At 37.4% G+C, this 21,335-nt stretch overlaps 2 protein-coding genes across 2 annotated transcripts; both read right to left on the bottom strand.

The window, feature by feature from the left end:
* Positions 1–891: 891 nt before the first annotated feature.
* On the bottom strand, positions 892–1,821 carry LOC121649846 (olfactory receptor 6N2-like). The gene has a single exon (XM_042000948.1). It carries the CDS (start codon positions 1,819–1,821, stop codon positions 892–894), a length of 930 nt encoding a protein of 309 aa, XP_041856882.1.
* A 7,290-nt stretch (positions 1,822–9,111) lies between these two features.
* Positions 9,112–10,056, bottom strand: LOC121649845 (olfactory receptor 52D1-like). Its single transcript, XM_042000947.1, has one exon. It carries the CDS (start codon positions 10,054–10,056, stop codon positions 9,112–9,114), a length of 945 nt encoding a protein of 314 aa, XP_041856881.1.
* Positions 10,057–21,335: the final 11,279 nt, after the last annotated feature.

The raw sequence follows: 21,335 nt of genomic DNA, 5'->3' as shown, positions 1-21,335 counted from the left end.
TCCAGGTTCTCTCCTCATCTGAAAGCTCAGTTTTTATTGTTTTATAGAATAGCTAACATCATTGTCAACTTTTCTAGCTTCACAAGTAAATCCCTAAACACTGACTTAAAGTTTCTCCATGGTATCCAGCTAATACCCAATGTACAAATAACATTTGATAGCATATGGCAACATTGGACTTATATGAGGAACAAATGATTACAGAATCACCTAATTATGTTTAATAATAATAATACTTAACTCTTTGTCTACAACTATATGTAGTTGATGAGTATTTGCTGTTAAATAATCATTATCTATCATTGTCATTATCTATTCAGTATTGTATCAGTGGTAAAGCCGCAGTTCTTCATTACTTTAACATTATGCACTTTAACATTAAGTACCACCTCTGTGTGAAAAGAAACATCTACTCAGTAGTACTCCAATAACTTAAAAATTACCTCCAGTAAATCAGACTCAGTAATTCACATAAATCTAATCATTATTCATTTTTTTCTTTATTTCTCAATACTTTATTTTTATGTTTCGAAATAAGAACAATACAACTTATCCCCATCAAAATATACATAAAACCTAAAACTATTTATTTTTAAGTGATCTTTTCATTAAAAAAATCTACATACAAAATAAAACTATATTTCATGTAAATGTAAAAAGATTACTGTAGTTTAAGATTTTTAAAGTAAAAGATCACAGAGTCAGTACAACAATATACTCCAGAAAATGTATTTTCTGCTTCTCAGGCCATCCTTTCTTTCTAAAAAAAAAAAGACATACAGCTTCCTAATCTGATTTTAGTCATCCTTATTTAACTTATTAATGGGTTTCATGCTCTCATTCAACACCAAAATCTATGTTTTATTAATGTTTCTCTGTTCTTCGAAATGATCATCTCTTATACCACAATAACAACCTTACAATGTGTTTTCTTATATCTGGTAACTTAAGGCCATAGACAAGTGGATTCAGAACTGGAGGAATGACAACAAACTCCAGTGATAAAATAACAGTCACAAATGGGTTCATCTCCTCTGGGTTATAACGGCTCAAGACAATGTCACAAAACCCTGTGATGGAATAAATTACAAATGAAACCATGTGGGGCAGACAGCTCTGTAACACCTTACTCTTGAACTCTGTTGATCTTTTCCAACAAACAAGTACAATTCGTAAATAGGTGTAAAGGACATAACTAAAGGGAAGAAAAACTATAACTATGGTCACAAGAAAGCCTAAAGCATTATTAACCACAGTATTGACACATGATAATTTATTCAAATCCCAGTTGGCACAGAAGACTTTTTGTATCTCATTACCACATAAAGGGAGCCTGGCAGACAGGGAAATTAATGATGTGAGGAACAATGCTGGAAACATCCAAGCCAGGGCTGACAGCAAAGCCACAGTTTTAAAAGTCATCTTTCTGTTATAGTGTAAAGGATGACAAACAGCAATATACCTGTCATAAGCCATAATGCTGAGAATGGTCAATTCATTACATGCATATGTGTAAATGACATAAATCTGGAAGAAGCATGCAGGACGTGAAATCAAATGAGCCTCAGACAGAAGATCCATTAAAAATCTGGGGAAGAAACCAGCAGAGCCATACAGAGAGTTGAGGGATAATAAAGCAATTAAGATATACATAGGTTTGTGTAGTACTCTATATTGTAATATAACTAGTATCATGAGGAGATTAGCAGAAACAATAAAGCTGTAGAGCAGTATGCAAAAAGTAAAGGCTATAAAGCAGTAGTGTCCCATATTCACAAACATGGTAAATTTAAAATAAAAAGGGAGAGTGCTGTTATCCATACCACTCAGCAAGAACAGTAACACAAATTTCTTCTTATTTGCTGTTAAACAAAGCTTTAATCTTGTCCTAGAAGTCCATGCTCTGGTCTTATAACCCCTGTGAAAGCAGCATGTAATTAGCTGTGGAAAGATAATGTCAGGTAAAGTTAGTCAAACCTCCAGCTCACATCTTTCAGTCAATCTGTCTGACTTGGAGTTGATGCTCTTGAACAGTTCTGTGGACACACCACTAGTCTAGGTAACAGGAGAATTCAGAGACTTTAATATTGTCTGGCATCACACGTCATCTTGTTTTTTTCTTTGTTTTTTTTACTCTGGAGAATTAACACTCACTGACAGTAACACTCTTTCTAATAAAATAAGTCTTAAGATTTGTTTTCACAAATTAGCTGCAATAATGTAAGTTTTTGCTTCCTGTGTCTATATAATTTCACCAACTTTAATGATAATTTACCTTTTAAAACCTGAGCTCCTGCATTTGGGAGATGTTGAGAAGAGATTGTCAAACTTCGGAAATGGCTATATTGAAATTTGAGGACCTCACCTGAACTATGGAGGACCAAAACTGCCCGAATTAAAATGAATACAGAAATATAAAAATTGCTCATAAACAAATAGGAATGCCAATCAATTATAAGAAAGAAAATCGAAAAATAATCTTTCCATTAAGAAACCTATCAAATGTAACATAAAATAATTTTCATTTTCATCTGTTTTAAGTTAACTTTGGATTAATACTCCTTACTATTTATTTACTTTCTCATGTAATTTTCTGTTTAATTTATTTTTTATTTGGTCATTTTTAAATGAATTTCCTGTTTTATTTTTTTTGCTTGTATTTACTTCTGTATTAGTTTCCTTTTTGCATTTTATATCCACAAAATTATTTGTTTCTACATTTTATTTTCATATAACTTTTTATTTATTTATTAAGTCATTTATTGACACGTTCTTTATTCAGTCATATTTATGTCCTCATTTTTAATGTTGCATTTTCTTTCTCTATTTATTTCTCCAACAGTATTTATTTCTGTTTCCTTGTTACATTTCTTATGCATTTCTGCCTTATTATGTAAAGGAGGGAAGCAGCCTTTCAAGGTGTGTCTTGGAGGTATATCCTCACCTATTGGTCAAACAACACTGAGAAGGTCACAGGCTCTGAGTGCAAGGAGGACTTTGCAACTGAGTCTGTCGGCTTCTGCCACTTCTGGCCTCCCATTTTCCATGTCACAACGTAGCATAATGCATTTAATATTATTCAATGTATGAAAGGAATCAAATAATACATAGAAGACATGATGCATGATTTATGTCTCTAGCTGTTTTGCAGTCAACAAAAAAATTTCACTCCCGAGCTCACCCCACCACTACATCCTCCAAGACAGGTTATGCATCTAGGTGAGCGCAGCTATTTATAACCACGGAATACACACACCAAGTGACACACTCACCATGTGTGCACACAACAGTATACTCATATATGAAATTACTTACATATACTGTATGGCTCCTAAATTCCAGCCCCTAATCACTAAACATCACTAATAACATCTAGGAGACAAACTCCTTAGCAAAATAACCCTTTACGATTAAATGCCTTTACACACATCTATAATGTAGACCAAAATTATCAAACCTGTGAAAATTTAAATCCCAGTCCATTCATACAAGCAAATGTCCACATCAACATAATATCTCAACATCTGCTTACAGTCAGTGCTATTCCTTATGGCTCTTCTGCTTCTTGAAGACAACACGCCTTTGTGATAGGTCTGTCCAAGTAGTTAGTCTTAGTCCTAATGCTGATATGTTGCACAAGTCCTCTTTTATCATGACCACTTGAACCACCTTTCCAACCAGTCATGAGTTTTCGAGGTGGAGAGTCATCCACAATGACAACAATGTCCCAAGGAACAAAGTTTCTGCGGCTTCTGACGCTCTTGCAGTTGAGGTAAGTACTCCTTTACCCAGCGCTTCCAGAACAGATTTGACATGTACTGGACTTGTTTCCATTGTAGGTCATCCCTTTGAAACACTCCTGGTGTTAGCAAAGGCTTGGACTTAAGCAGCAGGAGATGATTAGGAGTTGGACCTTCTAAGTCATTAGAATCAGTGGATGCTTTAGTTTTGGGGCAACTATAAATAATAGTTTCAGCCTCACACAAAACACTATGGAGACCTTCCTCATCTATCAATTTTCTGTACTCACTTTATCCTATTCAGGGTCAGGGCTATTATCAGCAATCCATTGCAGGGCCAACGTAGTGACTAATGACCATGTGTGCTCATACTCTTTCCAACAGGGAATTTTGAAATCACCAGTTAACCTAACATGCAGGATTTCGGACCATGGGAGGAAGCCCAGGCCCCAGCTGAGATTCACACCAGAAACTTTCTAAATGGGATGTGACTCTGCTAACTAGCTCACCAGCATGAAATACCTATTAGAGCCATTTGTTAGATTCTGATTTTGGCTTAAAATCAGTACCCTGACATTTTCTGTTCAGGGTACTGATTTTGTGCTCAGTAATAAGAAATAAGAATTGAGGGTCACCACTAACTCTCATCTTATTTTTCACCTGATGGTTTTATGAGATTTTATGAGAGACATTTATAAACCACTGTGATGGTAGATTTTTGTTTCTGTGGACTTAGATGAAGGAAAAATCCAAATGTTAAAGACTTTACTTTTGTATGTTTGCATTCTTATCAGTTATGTACAGTGGTGTTACAGTTAGCACTGGTACATCACAGCAAGAAGGTTCCTGGTTTGAACCTTAGCTGGGGCCTTTTGTTGTGGCGTTTGTATGCTCCCCTCGTGCATATGATGGTTCTTTCCGGGTTATATGACTTCATCCCACAGTCCAAAAACAGGCATGTTAGATTAGGTGATGATTCTAAATTCACCTTAACTGTGAGCGTGAATACAAGTGGTTGATTGTCTCACTGATGGACTGCCTTTCACCATGGTAGCAGCTCCAGCCACTGTTTTCCATCAGAAAAAAGATGGTTTGGTTGCAGTGGATTAATGCTGAATTACAGAATCTTAAAATTGAAACTTCACTCCAAATAAGATTAACTACCAAAATAAACATTTTGTCATTTTTTTAATAGCAATTTGCAATATCTTATACATTATACAGTGCATATAAGGAGTCAGTAAGTTTCTAGTTGGCTACAGTTTGTGGTTAAAGAATTTGTTTGTGTGGGTTATTGCTCAGACCAGCTCTCCAGAGTGATGGTACTTAATTAATTGCTCTCAGGGGAGAATGACGTTAATGACCTGTTGACCACCTCCACCATAGTTACAGCATACAACAATTTAAAAACAAAAACAGTAGTATCCCCTCTAAGGTACTCATTATAAAAGTTGGGCGACTTGGAGTCACTGTTAAAACTCGGCGCAAAATAGAAATAACAGACTGAAAAAATATGGTGTCCTGCTAATTATTATTTTGTGTGTTTGCGTATTTGCTCTTCAGTGTGAAAGTTTTATTCTTTGCAAGCCACTCTAAGAAAGCAATATACACTGACCACTGGATCATATTTAGCTGGTTGTATAGTGGGAATGGCTCCCCGAGGCCTGCTGGTTTCCATTGAGTCCAGTCCAAGAAGGTTACAATAAACATGCGTGAGTGAGTTTGTAAATTTGAAGTGACATGTATTTCATCATCTGTCCATCCATTGGCTATACCAGCTTATTCCAACTCAGGATCATCAGATTGGAGCCTATCCCTCCAGCTATCAGGCGAGAGGCAGAGTACTCCCTAGATAGGTTGCCAGTCCATCTTAGGGCCAATACAGAGAGACAAACAACTACTCACTTATAGGGAGAATTAAGAAACAGCAATTAACCAAACATGCCAGTTTTTAGAGTGTAGGAGAAAGCAGAAGGACCTGAAAAGAATCCACATATGTGCATAGAGATCATGCTAACTGCACAAAGAAAGACCCCAAAAAAAATTCAAACCAAAAACCACCTTTCAGTGGGACAACAGTGACTTAAGAACCTAATAAACAAATGAATATCTTCTAATGAAATACCCAAAATATCACCAAAGGCCAGCCTAGGATGAGCATCATCTTTAATTCATTGAGCATGTTTACATGACACTAGACACTCATGTTTTCAATAATTCCACATTTGAGGTGTTACAGATTTTAAATGTGGCATTTTTAATCTGAACCTCCGATATACCATCACCGTATATTCGTAAATAAAGGGATTGAGAACAGGTGGGATCAGGAGAAATTTTATCACCATGAAGTTCTTTACATTCTGTGGCACAGATCCTGATCCATACCTAGAGTACAAAACATCAAACAAGCTTCACATATGACTGTACACTGCAGACATGAGCAATGTAAAAAGAGGTTCATGTAAGCTTCTATACAAAATTTTGGTTAAAATGAGAGACACATTTACCATTAAAATTAAGCAATGACATAGTAAAGTGAGAAAGACAAGTATGAATCTATAGTTGTCTGTTAAACTGAAACCAGAAAGTGAAAAGAAAATTACATCAGATGTATTATTCATTTGGTTACCTAGTCTTTCAAACTGTCATATATAAGCATCATCTCACATGCAGGCCAATACACCATGTGTGTACTTGTTCTAGGGAGTCAAATAATTTAATCTAAGAGAAACCATTCACTTTTCTCATGATGTGCCACCACATGGTAGCTTAAAGTTTAAATCTAAAGAAGAAAAAAAGGAAAAAAAATTATGCAACCAAACAAGAAAGACAAAGAAGAATCTTAAGGTTATTTTTTTATTGACTGGGCAAATAAAATCAGAGGTGACCATGTTGTAGTGAAAATGTGGAAAAATGAAGGTAATAAAATTAAAGAAGTTGTGTTAAGTTAGGCCTTTAGCATACTTCTGTGTAATGCTTAAAGTGGTTATGGTGGCATACTGGTTAGAGAGTTAACCTCGGATCCAATGGACCCAGGTTCAAGTCATTGGACTGGTGAACTGCTGTGGTCAAACCTTTAATGTGCTGGAATCTGGCAGCCCAGCAGATTCCAGCATTAGGAATTCCCTAGCTAGGGTATAACATCTCTGAATATGCATCTACCTGTTTTATTAAAAATATGGATCAACTTTAAATGTAGATGCTTTTACTTTTCCTGTTGGTTTTTGCTCTGCATTGGGAAAGAGTTTTTGTACTCGTACTCATAAAGCTGAGTATGGATTGCAATCAGAGAATATTATTACAAGAGGTGCTGTTGGCCCATATGTTGAGATATCTGGCACTGTTACCTATTTGTTAAGAAATCAGTTGCTTTCAGCTGGACTTAAGACCTATCTGACTCCAAACCCTTGAGGTAACTTTAAGCCAGTCAGCATTCGATCGACACATTGAGTATGTTCTGTGGAGTCTCTATTGTTAGGTGTATGGAGAACTACATGACAGGAGAATGCATCTCCAGAGGACAATCTGCCCACATAAAGTAAAAGTGTGACCAGCAGCAACAGAAAATGTTCTGAGCTAATTCTCTTCCAACTCAGCGACCAGGAAAGTACTGTTACATTTTTGGAAACCAAAGCTTCTTGTAATGTTTATGTTTAGTATGTAGGTATTTCTTATTTTTGAAATACCTACACACATAATCTACATTTATGATACGCCTATTTTAAATTATTATTTTTACTTTTAAATTAGGACTAGAGTTCATATATGCATGAATGACTGTCATCATATCAATAAATTACAGTTTAAAATAAACTACAAAATTGTACCTGGTTAAGTTTAGAAAAAACATACCTGGTTAAGGTCAGGAAATAAAATGCCAGGTTAGAGATATGATAAAACTCCACATGGCTTGGAATTACAAATGAACCCAATTGCCAGGAAATAAAGCATCCTGCCACTGTATAATATATATATATATATATATATATAAAATGACTACGGATAGGTGATAGACATTGCGGGTATTTCTTGTTTCCAGAAAAATAAAATGGAAACATATTTTCCTGAAAACTGCACTTTTTCCAGCACATCTCCATAATTATCTGGTGTTTAGTTTATGTATAAAAACTGGCATTACTAAACTGCTGGTGGTCCATGTGCTCTGTGACCATTAGGTTTGATTAGCAGTTAAATGAAAGCTATAATCTAAAGTTGACATTACCAACCCTGAATACTGCTGTATGTTATTTATTTATTTATTTATTTTTATTTTTTGTTAACCATTAGTCTGGGAAAATTAAAGGGGTCCCATTGTATTTCCTCTAAAACACCGAACATGATGAGTTGACTGATCCTCTGATGGCATCTTGGCTATGATGTGCTGTTTCATTGTTGTTTGTTTTTTTGTTCTCCATGTACAGCACAGGACACAAAAATAATAACTTATTGAAATAAACATTTATTGAGTATTTGTTAAATTTTTACAAATAGTGTGTAGTAGTCTTTATTTGGATGGTACGGAGTATAATAAATCACAGTTTGTGTCCTGTGCAACCCAGTACTTTCAACACTTTATTTTATTTTAAACTTCATTTTTGCTTTCACCTTTTTTTGGTTTGCTGGATTATAAGTATTGTTTCATCTACAAAAGACACAAACATGGTGGGACAAGAACACACTGAGGATGTTGTTTGGGTCTATTTCATTGTGTACCAAGAGGCCAGGCTGCAATACCACAAATACTTCTGTAAAGGATGACTTCTCACCTACTCTGTGTGTATCTTTTAAGCTGCTGTCATTTCACAAAATCTGCTTATTGTCAACAATTTCAGCTGCTGCCTTCACTGCTGCTTTGTAAGAACAAAAGCCAAGAAAATCAAAGCAGACGTAGGGGGAGTCTGTTGTTATTCTTCTGTTAAATTCATTTGTAATTATTTGAATTTTTTGATTATTTAGAAATATTTTAAAGGAATTCCCATATAGACTGGCCATTAATTAAGCATTGCAGCTGGTGATGTTAACATTTAAACAAACAACAGTAAAGATATGCCCATAGTGTAAAGCTTCCCGTGTAGCTTTTTTTAAAGTCAGTTTATTTATTTTAGTGATTATATATCTGGAATTTGCATCACCTATGGTCAATTGATATTGCAATGTCTGGTGTCTGATTTACAAAGCTTTGAATTTAATGTTCAAATAACTTTGTGTTGGAATAACCCAGAAAATATATTTCCCCTATTAACTAAAATCTGGCACCAAAAACAAAGAGCCGGGTTTGTTTGGTGTTATTTTAATATTATAATGTTGTTTTGTGAGCAAGTTATGTTTGTTAGGTAGAATGGCTGACATGAAAACATAATTTCACATTACGTCATTTTAATCCTTTTTCCTGTTTGTTGCACCTACACAGACTTAATAAACTGTAGCGAACTTGAGTCAGTTTAAGACCGTATACAATAGGGTTGAGAATAGGTGGAATTATCAGAAACTGTACAGCCATGAAGTTTTTTACACTCTGTGGAATAGATGCTGATCCATACCTCGCATGCATAAGGTCAAAAAGAAGAGCAACAGTGACATTAAGTAAACATAATAAATGTGGCACACATGTCTGCAGAAACTTCTTCCGGCCTTCTCTGGACTGCAAAGCAAACTTTACCAATTGTACATAGGAGAATATAATGAAAAGATCATGACCAAAATAGAAAACTATAACAATAAATCCAACAATATTATTTGCTGTTGTGGAGTTGCATGAAAGTTTTAGGACAGACCAGTTTTCACAGTATAGTTTTTCTATCTGGGAGCCACATAATGTCAGTTTAGAGGTCATGACAATCACAACAGCCATACAGAGAAAAGGTACAAGTCTGGAGACACCTACTAAGAAAGCAACTCTGTGTTTCGTCATGAAAGCGTGATACTCCAGTGGACGGCATATGGCCACATATCTGTCGTAGGCCATCACAGTGAGAATAGAGAAATCACAGCTTGCATACGAATATATAACAAAGACCTGAAGCAGGCAACCAATGTAAGATATGACATGAGTGTTGGACAAGACATCAAAGAGAAATTTGGGGTAAAAGGCTGCCGTTCCATACAGACTATTAATGCACAGGTTGCATAGGAAGATATACATGGGTTTATGAAGTTTTTCTTCCAATATGATAGTCATAATAAGAGCAACATTCACAAGCAGTATCACAATGTAGCACAACAGAGTTAAACAAAACAGAATCACTCTGTTCTTTGTTGTTGTGTCTTTCAGTCCTGACAAGGAAAACACACTGAAAACCATTACATTGATCATCATTTACCTATTTGTCAGAACTCTCTGAAACGGTTTCTCTGTCAGTCCGTGATTTTGTTTGTCTCAGCTATATGTGACTCCATCCATCCATTCTCCGCCTATAGATAGCTCATGTTATCAAAACGATGAAACATGCCAGCTGCAGAAAATGACAAACAATGTGACTTCTTTAAATTTTATTTGAGTATTGCAACATCCTTGGTCACAGCTAATTAGATCCCCAGATCTTAATTACCCACAAGAAAGTTAACACTAGAACTAATGCCATACATCGATTGTTTTCATTTTCAAAACTAAAGGTGAATTTGTATTAATTACGTCCAGAACTTAAACATGTCAGGTCTTTCTTCAAGGACCATAAAAATATTTTTTTCCCCTGAATCTTAGTTATTTCCACTGAAGTCTAAGGAATGTGGTAGATCAGAAAAATTGAGGTAGTTATGCGGAAGCTTTACTGGTTGTTGAAGCTGCAACACTGGTCACACAACAGCCTACTGAACACTCAAACCAAGCGGTACGCCTTAGCTTTTTTCAAAATGTTATTAGTACACATTTCTAAAAATTGCTGGTGTTTTTTATTTTTTTTACTATAGATGAAAAGATCTATGAAACAACCAGTGTTTTATTGCTCTGACTTACTGTATTCGTGTCACAACTTGGACTCGTTCTCCTCATCCATCTCATCAGTCTTGCTCCACTATTACAGCTCATGGTTCACATTGTGTTTCCCCAGATGTGTGAAGCGAGATGAGTGATTTAGCTTGAATGTTGTGTTTATAATCAGGAGTTTATAATCTGGTATAACTTACAGTTAACAGGTCTAAAAAGTTTTTGGTGGATATTAAACATGATATGGGTGGATGAGCAGTCGTCCACTGAGCAGAAGATCAGTGGATCAACTCCTGGCTTCTCATATTATATGTCATAGTATCCTTCGACAGACCTTAAACCTCTGCCTGACACCTTGAACAGCTTCTTTGCACGCTTCGACACTCCAAGCAGCAGAAATACTGTTCACCCTCCACAACCAGAGCCACAGCATCAGCTCCTTACGCTGCAGCTGCACCAAGTGACCTCCACCCTGAGGAGGATCAACATCAACAAGGCTGCGGGTCCTGATAAGATGTTAGGTTGGACACTAAAATCATGTGCAGACCAACTGGTAGAAGTTTTTCTGGACTTCTTCAACCTGCTCCTGCAGCTTTCCACAGTTCCTGTCTGCCTGAAGACCTCCATCATTGTGCCTGTGTCCAAAAAAACAACCATTACCTGCCTCAATGATTACCACCCCGTTGCTCTCACCCCAGTCATCATGAAGTGATTCGAGCAGATCCTCCTAAAGCACATCAAGGACACCATCCCTTCCGTCCTGGACAGTCGTAGTTTGCTTACAGGGAGAACCGTTCTATGGAGGATGCTGTCTCGATAACACTTCACACAGTCCTGACTCACCTGCAGCAGCCCAACACTTAGGTTAGGATGTTGTATGTGGACTGCAGCACAGCCTTTAACAAGGTTCTTCCGAACGTGCTGGCCCTGAAGCTCTACAGCCTGGGTCTGTTAGCATCACTCTGCACCTGGATTAGTGATTTCCTCACCAACAGGCCCAAGGTGGCGAGGATAGGAAAGTCAACATCTTCACCACTGATCCTCAACACTGGAACACAGCAGGGTTGGGTCTCAGCCCTGCTCGCTTTACCCTCTTCACACAGGACTGCTCTGCCATCCATCCCACCAACATGTTTGAGAAGTTTGCGGATGATATGGGTCTCATATCCAACATTGGTGAGACTCACTACAGAGAAGAGGTCCAGAGTCTCACAAAATGGTGTTCAGAGAACAATCTGTTCTTAACATCAGCAAGACAAAGGAGGTCATAGTAGATTAAAGGAGGTCCAGGAAGACTGAGCACACTCCTCTCTGCATACATGGAGAGGCAGTGGAGCGTGTGGACATCATTAAGTTTCTGGGTATCCACATTTCCTCTGACCTCTCCTGGACCGTGAACACTTCACACCTGGTGAAAAAGACCCAACATCGGCTCTTCTTTCTCAGGAAGTTGAAGCGGACGTGACTCATATATATGAGTTTTGACCGGGCATCTCTCTCTTCCTCAAGACTCCGGCCCTGCTCCCCTCCCACCCCCTCATAGAGAGCCCGATGGCCTCCTCTGTGTCCAGCCTTCGAAAAGAGAACCCCACGTTATGTGTTTACGTTCGTTGCTGAAAGCGCAGATTAAAATCAGTAGCAGAGTAAGCAGTTTTGTTTTGTGTTTTTATTTTATTTTATTATTATTATTATTATTATTATTTCAGTTTTAACAGCACAGAACAAAAGTGCTTAACGATTTCCACAACTGGTCAGCAGACGTCAAGACTGGCATCAGAACAAGATGAACAATAATTTACACCAATGAAGTTCCACATGTTCTTGTAGTTGACTGAAACACTTTCAAAGTTATTGAAATATCTATCAATGATCTATTTTAAATCAAAACAGAGAGAAACACTAGAACAATATTTTTTGTCAAAGTAACAATGAAAAAAATAGCTTCTTAGTTCAAAGGAAAAGACAGGGACACCGAAGAAGGGTTAGCACAGAAAATCAGAAAAACACCCAGTGATGAAGATTTTGAGCAAGCTGGGAGTCCTGGTGAGAGGGCACCATGTCAGGCAAAGGAAGCAGCTGCAAGAGCCCCATAAAATTTTAAAATGCATGAAGTAAGAGAGAGATAAAGGTTATGGCAATAGTACCGGCAATAATTTAAAACTACTTTCGCCCCATGGCTGTGATTACCCTCTGGTTCCTGTGGTGGAAACAGAGGGGCTGAAGAACAGATCCTCTAATAAAGACCCAAATCTCTGGATATGCAGCTTATGTTTGCTTATTGCTGTGGTGGAGATCATAGTCAGTCCATGTTTTGTTTCTTTTTATTATTTCAAAAATTAAATAAATAAAAAATTAAATAAATAAAGGAAGGCATTGCCATTTTGTATTTCTAGAAACAAATGTAAAAATGTGTGTTCTGAATCATTGCTTTTGTAATGTACATTGTGTACATGCCTTCATTCCTTGTTACCAGGCTGGTTGCTATTGCTGATGATATATATTACTTGCGGCAAGTGATGTGGAAAGATGGTTGGGAGGTATAAAGAGCTCCGGACACTAGCTTAAAGTTACAAAAAGATTAATTATAAAATAGTGGCATCTAAATCATATCTGCAGAATCTGTGAGGACTCCTAGAGCCAGTTGTGGAAAATCTTACTGACCATCTGTATCAGCTTTCTTTAAATAGGAAGGCAGACAAAGAAGTTCACATCTTGATCTAATCATGTGGACATTTGATACTGTCCACATGTTCTAGTGATTACTGTTTACTAAGGAAGTCATGGGATGTACAGAGTTTATGTAATACAGAAACAGACCGGTAATTTCATTAGTACATCTAAATGTGATTAATGCCAATGATCAGACACTACACTAACCCATGTATTTCTTTCTAAACCTTAAGGTCTGGAGAAGCAAATTCAGACTTGAATGCAAACAATTTATGTTAGACTTTAGTTGCTTAAAAGGATGAGCACTTTGTTTTATTGCATTGTGAAGATGGACTGTAAAAAGTTTCTCATTAGTTTTCTTTTAGGGCTTTAACGGTCTGTCTAAAATTACAAACCCATGAGACAGGAAGTATTATGTGTTTAAAGCAAGCAAAAACAACCCCACCCCAACACCCAAATATGATATGCTCTGCAATATATTGGCTTTGGATTAGCAACAAGCAAGATAACTTATCTGCCATCCTCATGACATCTTCCCAGGATACCAACATTTTTAATTATAATAAGAAATTAATTGGAAAAATGATAAAAGCGGTAAAGATTAAACATGGCTTACTTGGCAACACATCAACTGACCAGCAGTGCATCTGCAGGGTTGGGGGCAGCAAACCATTACAGAGAGCAAAAGTTTCAAGAGTAGATACAGTCAGTGGTTACCATGTGGATTCATTTCATGCAGATTTGCACTGATTAAAAAGCTCAGGATGACAGCCAACATCTGCTTCATTATTCATCTTCATTATTCGTGCCTTTACAATACAATCTTTTGCCAAAAGCAGTTTGGCCTCCAATACCAGATTTTTTGTTTCATGATGTGTTGATGGAGCCTTCCAGATGTGTAAGCTGCCCATACCACAGGCACTAATGCTAGCCTATACCATCAGAGATGCAGGCTTGTCAGTTGATAACAAATCGGATGGTTCCTCTCCTCTTTAGGCCTCAGGACAGTGCCTTTGTGGTTTTCTAAAATATTTTAAAATGTTGATTAATCTGACCACAGAACATGTTTTTACTTTGCCTCAGGCCATTTTAAATAAGCTTTGACCCAGAGAAGACAGCTATGTTTCTAGGTAGTGTTCACATACGGCTTCTTCTTTGCGTGGTAGAGCTTTAATCTGCATTTGTGAATTTCAGAGTTAACTGTGTTCTTAGACAGTGGTTTCTGGAAGTGATCCTGAGTCCATGCAGGGATTTTCAGTAAAGAATCAGGCCTGTTTTTAATACAGTGCTACGGCCTGAAGATCACAAGCATCCAGTTTGACCTTCAGCCTTGTCTCCCATGCACCAATGCTCCTCCTGTGTCTCTGAATCTGTTGATCATATTATTAACTGTAGATGGTGGGATCTTCAAAGCAATTTTATGTTGAGGAACATTTCTCTGAAAATTGTTTCACAATGGTTAAAAAAAGTTTGTCACAGTTTGATAAACCTCTGTCTAACTTTACATCTGAGAGAAGTTGTTGGAGAACTCATGACTTCAGGTATTGGCAGTGTTAGTTTGCAACAATGGATAAAACCAAGTTGAGTTTTTCTTTGTTGTTGTTGTTGTTGTTTGTTTTCCTCTTTTCAGTAATCCTTGTTCTGTGTCTTTTTACTTCTCATGCAGTAATATGCCATAATGTTTTCTCAGACATTTGGTGTGTACATTTTTTTATCATCAGTTTGAAAGTGCTGTTTGAATTTTTGAGTTAAGGATATTGTATAAGTTTACCTTTTTTATGGTTCAGACTAAAACAGAAAATATATGCACAGTCAGTTCTGTATATAGTCTGCTGTATTTGGGTTCTGAGGACTCAAGCTATAGCATAATGGTGTGAAACTAAGTGCTTTCAGTATGGCTTACTTTCTTTAAGTATTTGCTCACCTGACTGCAACCTTTCTTTACCCTTTACTGAAGTTTAGCAAGAAGAAATTTGTGTAAAGAACTTTGTTTATTTGCTGTTTAAATGTTCAACCTGGTTATTTGATTCTAAGGTTTTCTTTTTCACTCAGAATCACACTTAAGTGACCTCACCGCAGTGTAGAGGGATTTGTACAGTTACCTGTTGGACGCTCAGCATAACAACTAAATTGATGTCCTGGGGATACAATCGAATGACGGACTAATGACCCTGTGGCCTAATTATCGTGTTTACCTGCAGCACTGTTTCTCTGTGACGTTGCATCACAATAGTTTGGATCTTTATCATGAGATCTTTTTCATCATGTGTTATTAATAACATGGTAATCCCATCTGTACAGACTGAATGTATCAGGCTGTCTGAGGAAATATGGACAAGCTACTGTTTTCTCTAGTTAAGCTTAAATAAAGTTTTTGTATCTAACAGACTTAGTTTACGTTGTGTAGCAACCTTTAATTAAACAAAGAGTGAGCCTAAAATACCATCAAAAATACATTTTGCAAGTGTGGTGGGAAAGGCTTCAACAATTTTTCTCTTCCTCCAATTTGCACTGGTGGTAACTGCAGGCCGGAGCAGACAGCTTTATAGTTTGCTTGGTGTCTGCTTCTCAGCATGCAGCTTTTTCCTTTCTGTGGCGTGTTTGGCAGTTGATGTGGCTGGTCTTGCCAGGTGACTCTGATTGTTGTCAATTATTTTACATCTCCTCACTTGTCCTTCACACAGCACGAGCTTTTTCCATGTTTTAATTTCATAGAATTAATTAAATAGTCAAATGAACCAATTAAAAGCACCTTTGTTTGCTGTTAGAAGCTTGAAAATCAATTGTGCAAAACCTTCTTTGGTTTTTTTTAATTTATCGATTTATTTTTGTAGCTTGTATTACACAAAGTATAACATCGCAATCTTTCAAAATGGTCATGTCATCACAGTTTGAGTCTTTTATTTCTTGCTTTGGCCAGATAATCCTGTAATGTAGATTTTGTTTACCAACTGTGGTTATGAAGTTTTAGAAAATGCATTAACTCATGTCTTTCAACAATTCTACATAAGTTTCTGATCTTAAATTTCATTCTTCTGACTCATTTTGATAGCATTCATTACTGCAGCATCCCCGAGGCTGAGAAACCACACCAGCTCAGGGCTTCATATGACAGCTGTATTTTAATTTACAGCACCATTTCACACACCAGCAACTGGATATCAACACACCAACATTGTACCAACCATCCATCCATTTTCCACCATTTATTCCTATTTTATTTATTATGGATATATAAGATCTGCAGTGTTTACCAAAACCATTATATTGGTCAATCATTGAATATAATGGTTATTTTAATATTCAATTTAACTATAATTTCATAACAAACCATAGCATTTCAATATTACACAGTTTAGAAGATACTGGATGCTAATAACTCAACGCTAGAATACATGTTTAAACAACCTTACAAGCTCACTTTGATAAAAGGTAAACAGGAAACTGCAGTACAGTTCCCTCTCATAGCATTCGTTTCATGTCTCGTGTCTCTGGGCGTGACCAAGCTTGGTCATGCTCCAGTCCATCAGTCTATCAGTGACAGGGAGGGCAGAGACCCTTTATAAGAGGCTGGCACTTGGCTGGCAGGTCATTCAAAAACCTTTTCTCTCTACAAACAGAAGTTCCAAACAATCTGTCTTGACAAACTGTCTCCTTCGGGAGCTTAACTGTCCACGGACACAAGCATAAACTCGGTTGTCCAGGCTTGCACAGTGTTTCAGAGAGAAACACAGCAATCAGCAGGGTCTGCCCTACCCTTCAGCGTAGACCGTTTTCAATCCAACCTTATGGAGAATTCTTACAAGGCACTCAATACCTCTTCCCTTCTTATGGCATATTAGGCGGAGCTAAGGAGGAGATGACCTCCACTCCCGATATTGTGCTGTTGGATGACCTGACCTTCAGAATCCCCAAGCTGAAGAAAGACACAGTCTGTCCCCCAGGCACCTTCGCGAGGCCCTGCTACCAAGGGCCAGTTGTCAAGAAGCCTGAAGGCACGTGCCCCGATTAGCCATCTCTGACCTCCACTCAGACTGAGGAGGAGGAAACGGTTGGCCTGATAGTCAGGATGGAGAATGCGTTCTGGGCCCACTTGCCTCATCGCCACAGTCCCTAGATGGGAGGTGGCCAAGTTTTGAGCAAGAATAATGGGATGTTCGAACCTGCACAGCGCGCTATGAAAAGACTGGTCTTAAAAAAGGGGATCCCTTGTTGGCCCCCAGCCTTGTCTTACAAACATTTTTGTTCTACAAAACATATTAAAAGTTTGCAAACTGTCCCATCCAGGCAGGGCGCGGTTGGAAATGTTGAAAACATGAAAAAAATCTTTGCTATGCGGAGGACTCGCTCATGCGTAGTCAAGAACAATTTGTTTTGCAGCACAGCACCACAAGAGGATGATCTGACCCCACAAATCACAGACCAGCCTGCCAGCCTCCTGTCACTGAGAGTGGAGAGGTGGAGAGACTGCACAGACTCAAAGTAGATTCTGAGCACAATAAGCAGAGGACACAGGCTGCACACATATACACACACACACACACACACACATTTCTGGGGAGTGATTCAATCACAAGCTGAAGGGCAAGCAGCTCAATTCCTTTAGGAGGAAATTTCCTTGCTGTTAGAGAAAGGAGCGATACTTGTTGTGTCCCACGTACACATAGTGGTTTCTACTAGAGATACGTCCTCGTGCCCAGGGGCGCTGCCAGGGATTTTCAGCCCCATGAAAAGAAATTGAAGTGCCCCCTCCCTGAAAATTTTGACACTGTAATACATAAAATTAGCCATTTTAATAATATTTTGACCATCATACCTATATTTGTGAGAAGAAAAACATGACGGTTAGGCTACTTGGTAGGGGAAGCACTAAAAATACAATGAAGTTAATTTAGATTCACTTATATGCTGCGAGACAGATATTTCATATTTAAAAACCCATCTCTCTTTTTTTAAAATACTTAAAAAATAAATTATCTCAAGGTCAGTTACTTAAAATACAAAACTACAAAATAAGCTCTTCCATGAAAATGAAATGCATTTATAATCTGTGGAGAAACAAGTCAAATCTCAGCTAAAACACCATCAAAAAACAAAATGGCCACCCGCTTTTTATAATTTATTGTATTGTGAGCATTACCATTGGACTGAATGTAATACGGTCACAAGCAAACCACTGTGGAGATTTACAGCCAAACAATGGCTGGGAGCCATCTTTAAAATGAAATAATCACATATTCAAAGGTAGAACTTTGTGTAAACGATATCAAGGAGTTGTAAAGGTACAATATTGCTGAGTCAAGCTCTTGTAGAAAAATAATCTCAGACTTTAAATCAGGAACGACAGACCAAAGGAATCTTGGTAGAGTCAAATTTACTTGCAAGGAGTTCAATTTAGCACAAAAACAGACACAAACAAGATGTGAGCAATGCACAGCCAGCTGTGAACCGAAAGAGAACCAAATGCGAAATAAAGATGCAATTGTTCGGTCCAGAAGAAAACAATTATAATTAAAGCTGCAAGCAGCGATGAAGGCCCTCGCACCTATGTCGCTGCTCCGGCCTATTGCACCGCCCCAGCAGCCGCCAACCTCCCTCCTGCAGCACGACCGCTCTCGCTCCCACAGCTGTATGCCCATTCTTCCAGAGGCTGTCGCTTGTCTGCATTAAGGGGGGATTTTCCTCATGAAAGTGATCAGCTCTCACCTCAGTCTGACCAGTAATGACATCCAAAGTATTCATGACCTTCTTTCTTACCAACTGCTGAATTCTTACAAACCAGAGCATGATTTTATAAAGAGGAAAATTCTAAAATGCTAAGTGGCACTATACTCGTTTTTCATGTAGAACCATGTTCAGGTTGGAACCCTAATGAGAACAGGAAAATATCACCTCCATTGATCAACTGATGGCAGGGTTTGAGCCACTTTCTGTTTCATGGCGAATGATATAACCATCACAGGAAGCCATTTTAATCATGATGCTGCAAGTCAGTCCTATTTTCAACCTTGAGTTCATGAAGGATGATATTAATGAGTTTGAATTGGTTTTACAGGTATTAAAGGGTTAAAATGGTGTGATTTCCTGTTCGCAGGGGATGTGGCTATGGCGTTGGCATGGCAGGACATGAAGAGGCTTTTTTGTTTGTCCTGGCATGTTATATAAATATGCCACATTTCATCAATGTCAGTCAAAGCAGTGGTTGGAGCTGATAGATTAAATATTTATAGGAGGCGCTATGAGAACAGGAAAGTAGCAGAGCTGAGCTGATTTTGCTGCATCATGTTCGTTATGTCTGTATGTAAGTTAGACGTATGAAACTAACGAGTCAAAACAGACTAATTATTATTATCTGAGAGCAACACTGACCTGCAAATAATTGCATCCTGTTTTTATTCACATTTTACACAGCGTCCCAGCTTTTTTAGACCTGAGGTTGTATCAATCTCAAATTCTCATTAACAGAGTTGTGACCAGGGAAAAGTTAGAAACACAGCTTCACTCATCACATTGCTGTTAGGCAAAGATTTCAAAGGCTCTCTAAATAACTGTACAAAACAACCTTTAAAAGCTGCTCTTGTACAGTTAAAATCCCTCACAGGGTACATTTGAACCCTACGTCCCCCTGTAGTTCAGAGGGAGGTATTTATTTTGCAATGGGCTGTCATTTCAATGTCTCTTAAATCATAGTTGAATTCATGGGACTAGCAGTAGAGGACCGGGTCTGCACCAGTCAAATCATTTACATTTCGACTTTCCTGTAAGTTGCTGAGGACACATCAGCACCAACAACAAGTCTTGTTGCATTTTAATGAAGGTTTGAGTATTGCAAAATGTGAAAACGCTTTCATTTTATCTGCTAATTGTTTTTATTTTAAAAAGAAAAAAACTACTAAAACATTAAAATTTTCCTAAAACCTAATACACAGATATAATGTGGTGCTTATAATATTGGCAGCTTTATTTTTATAGGAGAGAAGAAGCCTCTCAGACATAAAGCTGGACAGAGGTTCACCAATCTGAAATAAACATTGTCCAAAGATTGTGGAACAAGTTCAGAAACATGGTCCTTAACTTATGTAATAATAAGACAAAAGTATTTTGGTCAACTTTGCAGGTTAACCAGGCAAAGTTTATGTCCATCTTTCGAAACAATTAAATTCAGTTTATAAATGGAAGATAAATCTACAGAATTTGGAAATGATTTGATTTAACTGGCAAAATTTTTCATTCATAAATACCGGTTTTGAAAGTTTCTCTTGTTTATGAAGCTTTCATAAATGAGTTAATATTAAATTAAATCCAATAGCACTGGAACATTGGAAGTTTTCTAAAACCTGCTGTAAAGAGATTTCTTATGATTTATGCTCTAATCACTATGTTTGCATTTATTTGTATGGGCTCCTACTTCTTTCCTTTTTTTATTTTCTTTTTCTCTATTTTTTTAAAAAGAGTTTGCTTCTCAGTATTGTTTGCATGACATTTGTATGTTTGCTCAGTCTCTCCCCAACTTTTTATTGCCTTGTTGGGTTTGAATAAAGGTTTGTGTCTACAAAAATAAATAAATAATTTTAAATAAAGGGTTAAAAAAAAAAGTTCTGTTGTCAGATTAATCAAAAATTTTCATTCTTTCTTTTAACTCGTGGGTGCTGTGTCTTGTATGGGACCATCCAGATTGTTATCAGAAGACTGCATCTCTGATATTATGGGGTTGCTTTAATGCCTGTGGTGTGAGAAGCTTACATACATGTGAAGGCTCCATCAATGGTGAAAAGCACATTGAGGTTTTAGAGAAACATTATATTTTTCCACCAAGGCACAGTGATGTTTATTTACATCTTATAATTATTTGTTTATTTATTAATTATTTATTTATTTAAATTTTATTTCTTCATATGTTATAATATTTTAGGTAAGATCCTGCATTTTCCAGCAACACAATGCTTTACCACATACTGCATCCATCACAAAAGCATGGTTTTACAGGAGTCCACGTACTGAAC

The sequence above is a fragment of the Melanotaenia boesemani genome, chromosome 12 (genome assembly GCF_017639745.1).
Source record: "Melanotaenia boesemani isolate fMelBoe1 chromosome 12, fMelBoe1.pri, whole genome shotgun sequence".
In the NCBI taxonomy this organism is placed as follows: domain Eukaryota; kingdom Metazoa; phylum Chordata; class Actinopteri; order Atheriniformes; family Melanotaeniidae; genus Melanotaenia; species Melanotaenia boesemani.
Note: the sequence above shows the minus strand (reverse complement) of the source record. Positions and strands in the feature narration are given on the sequence as shown.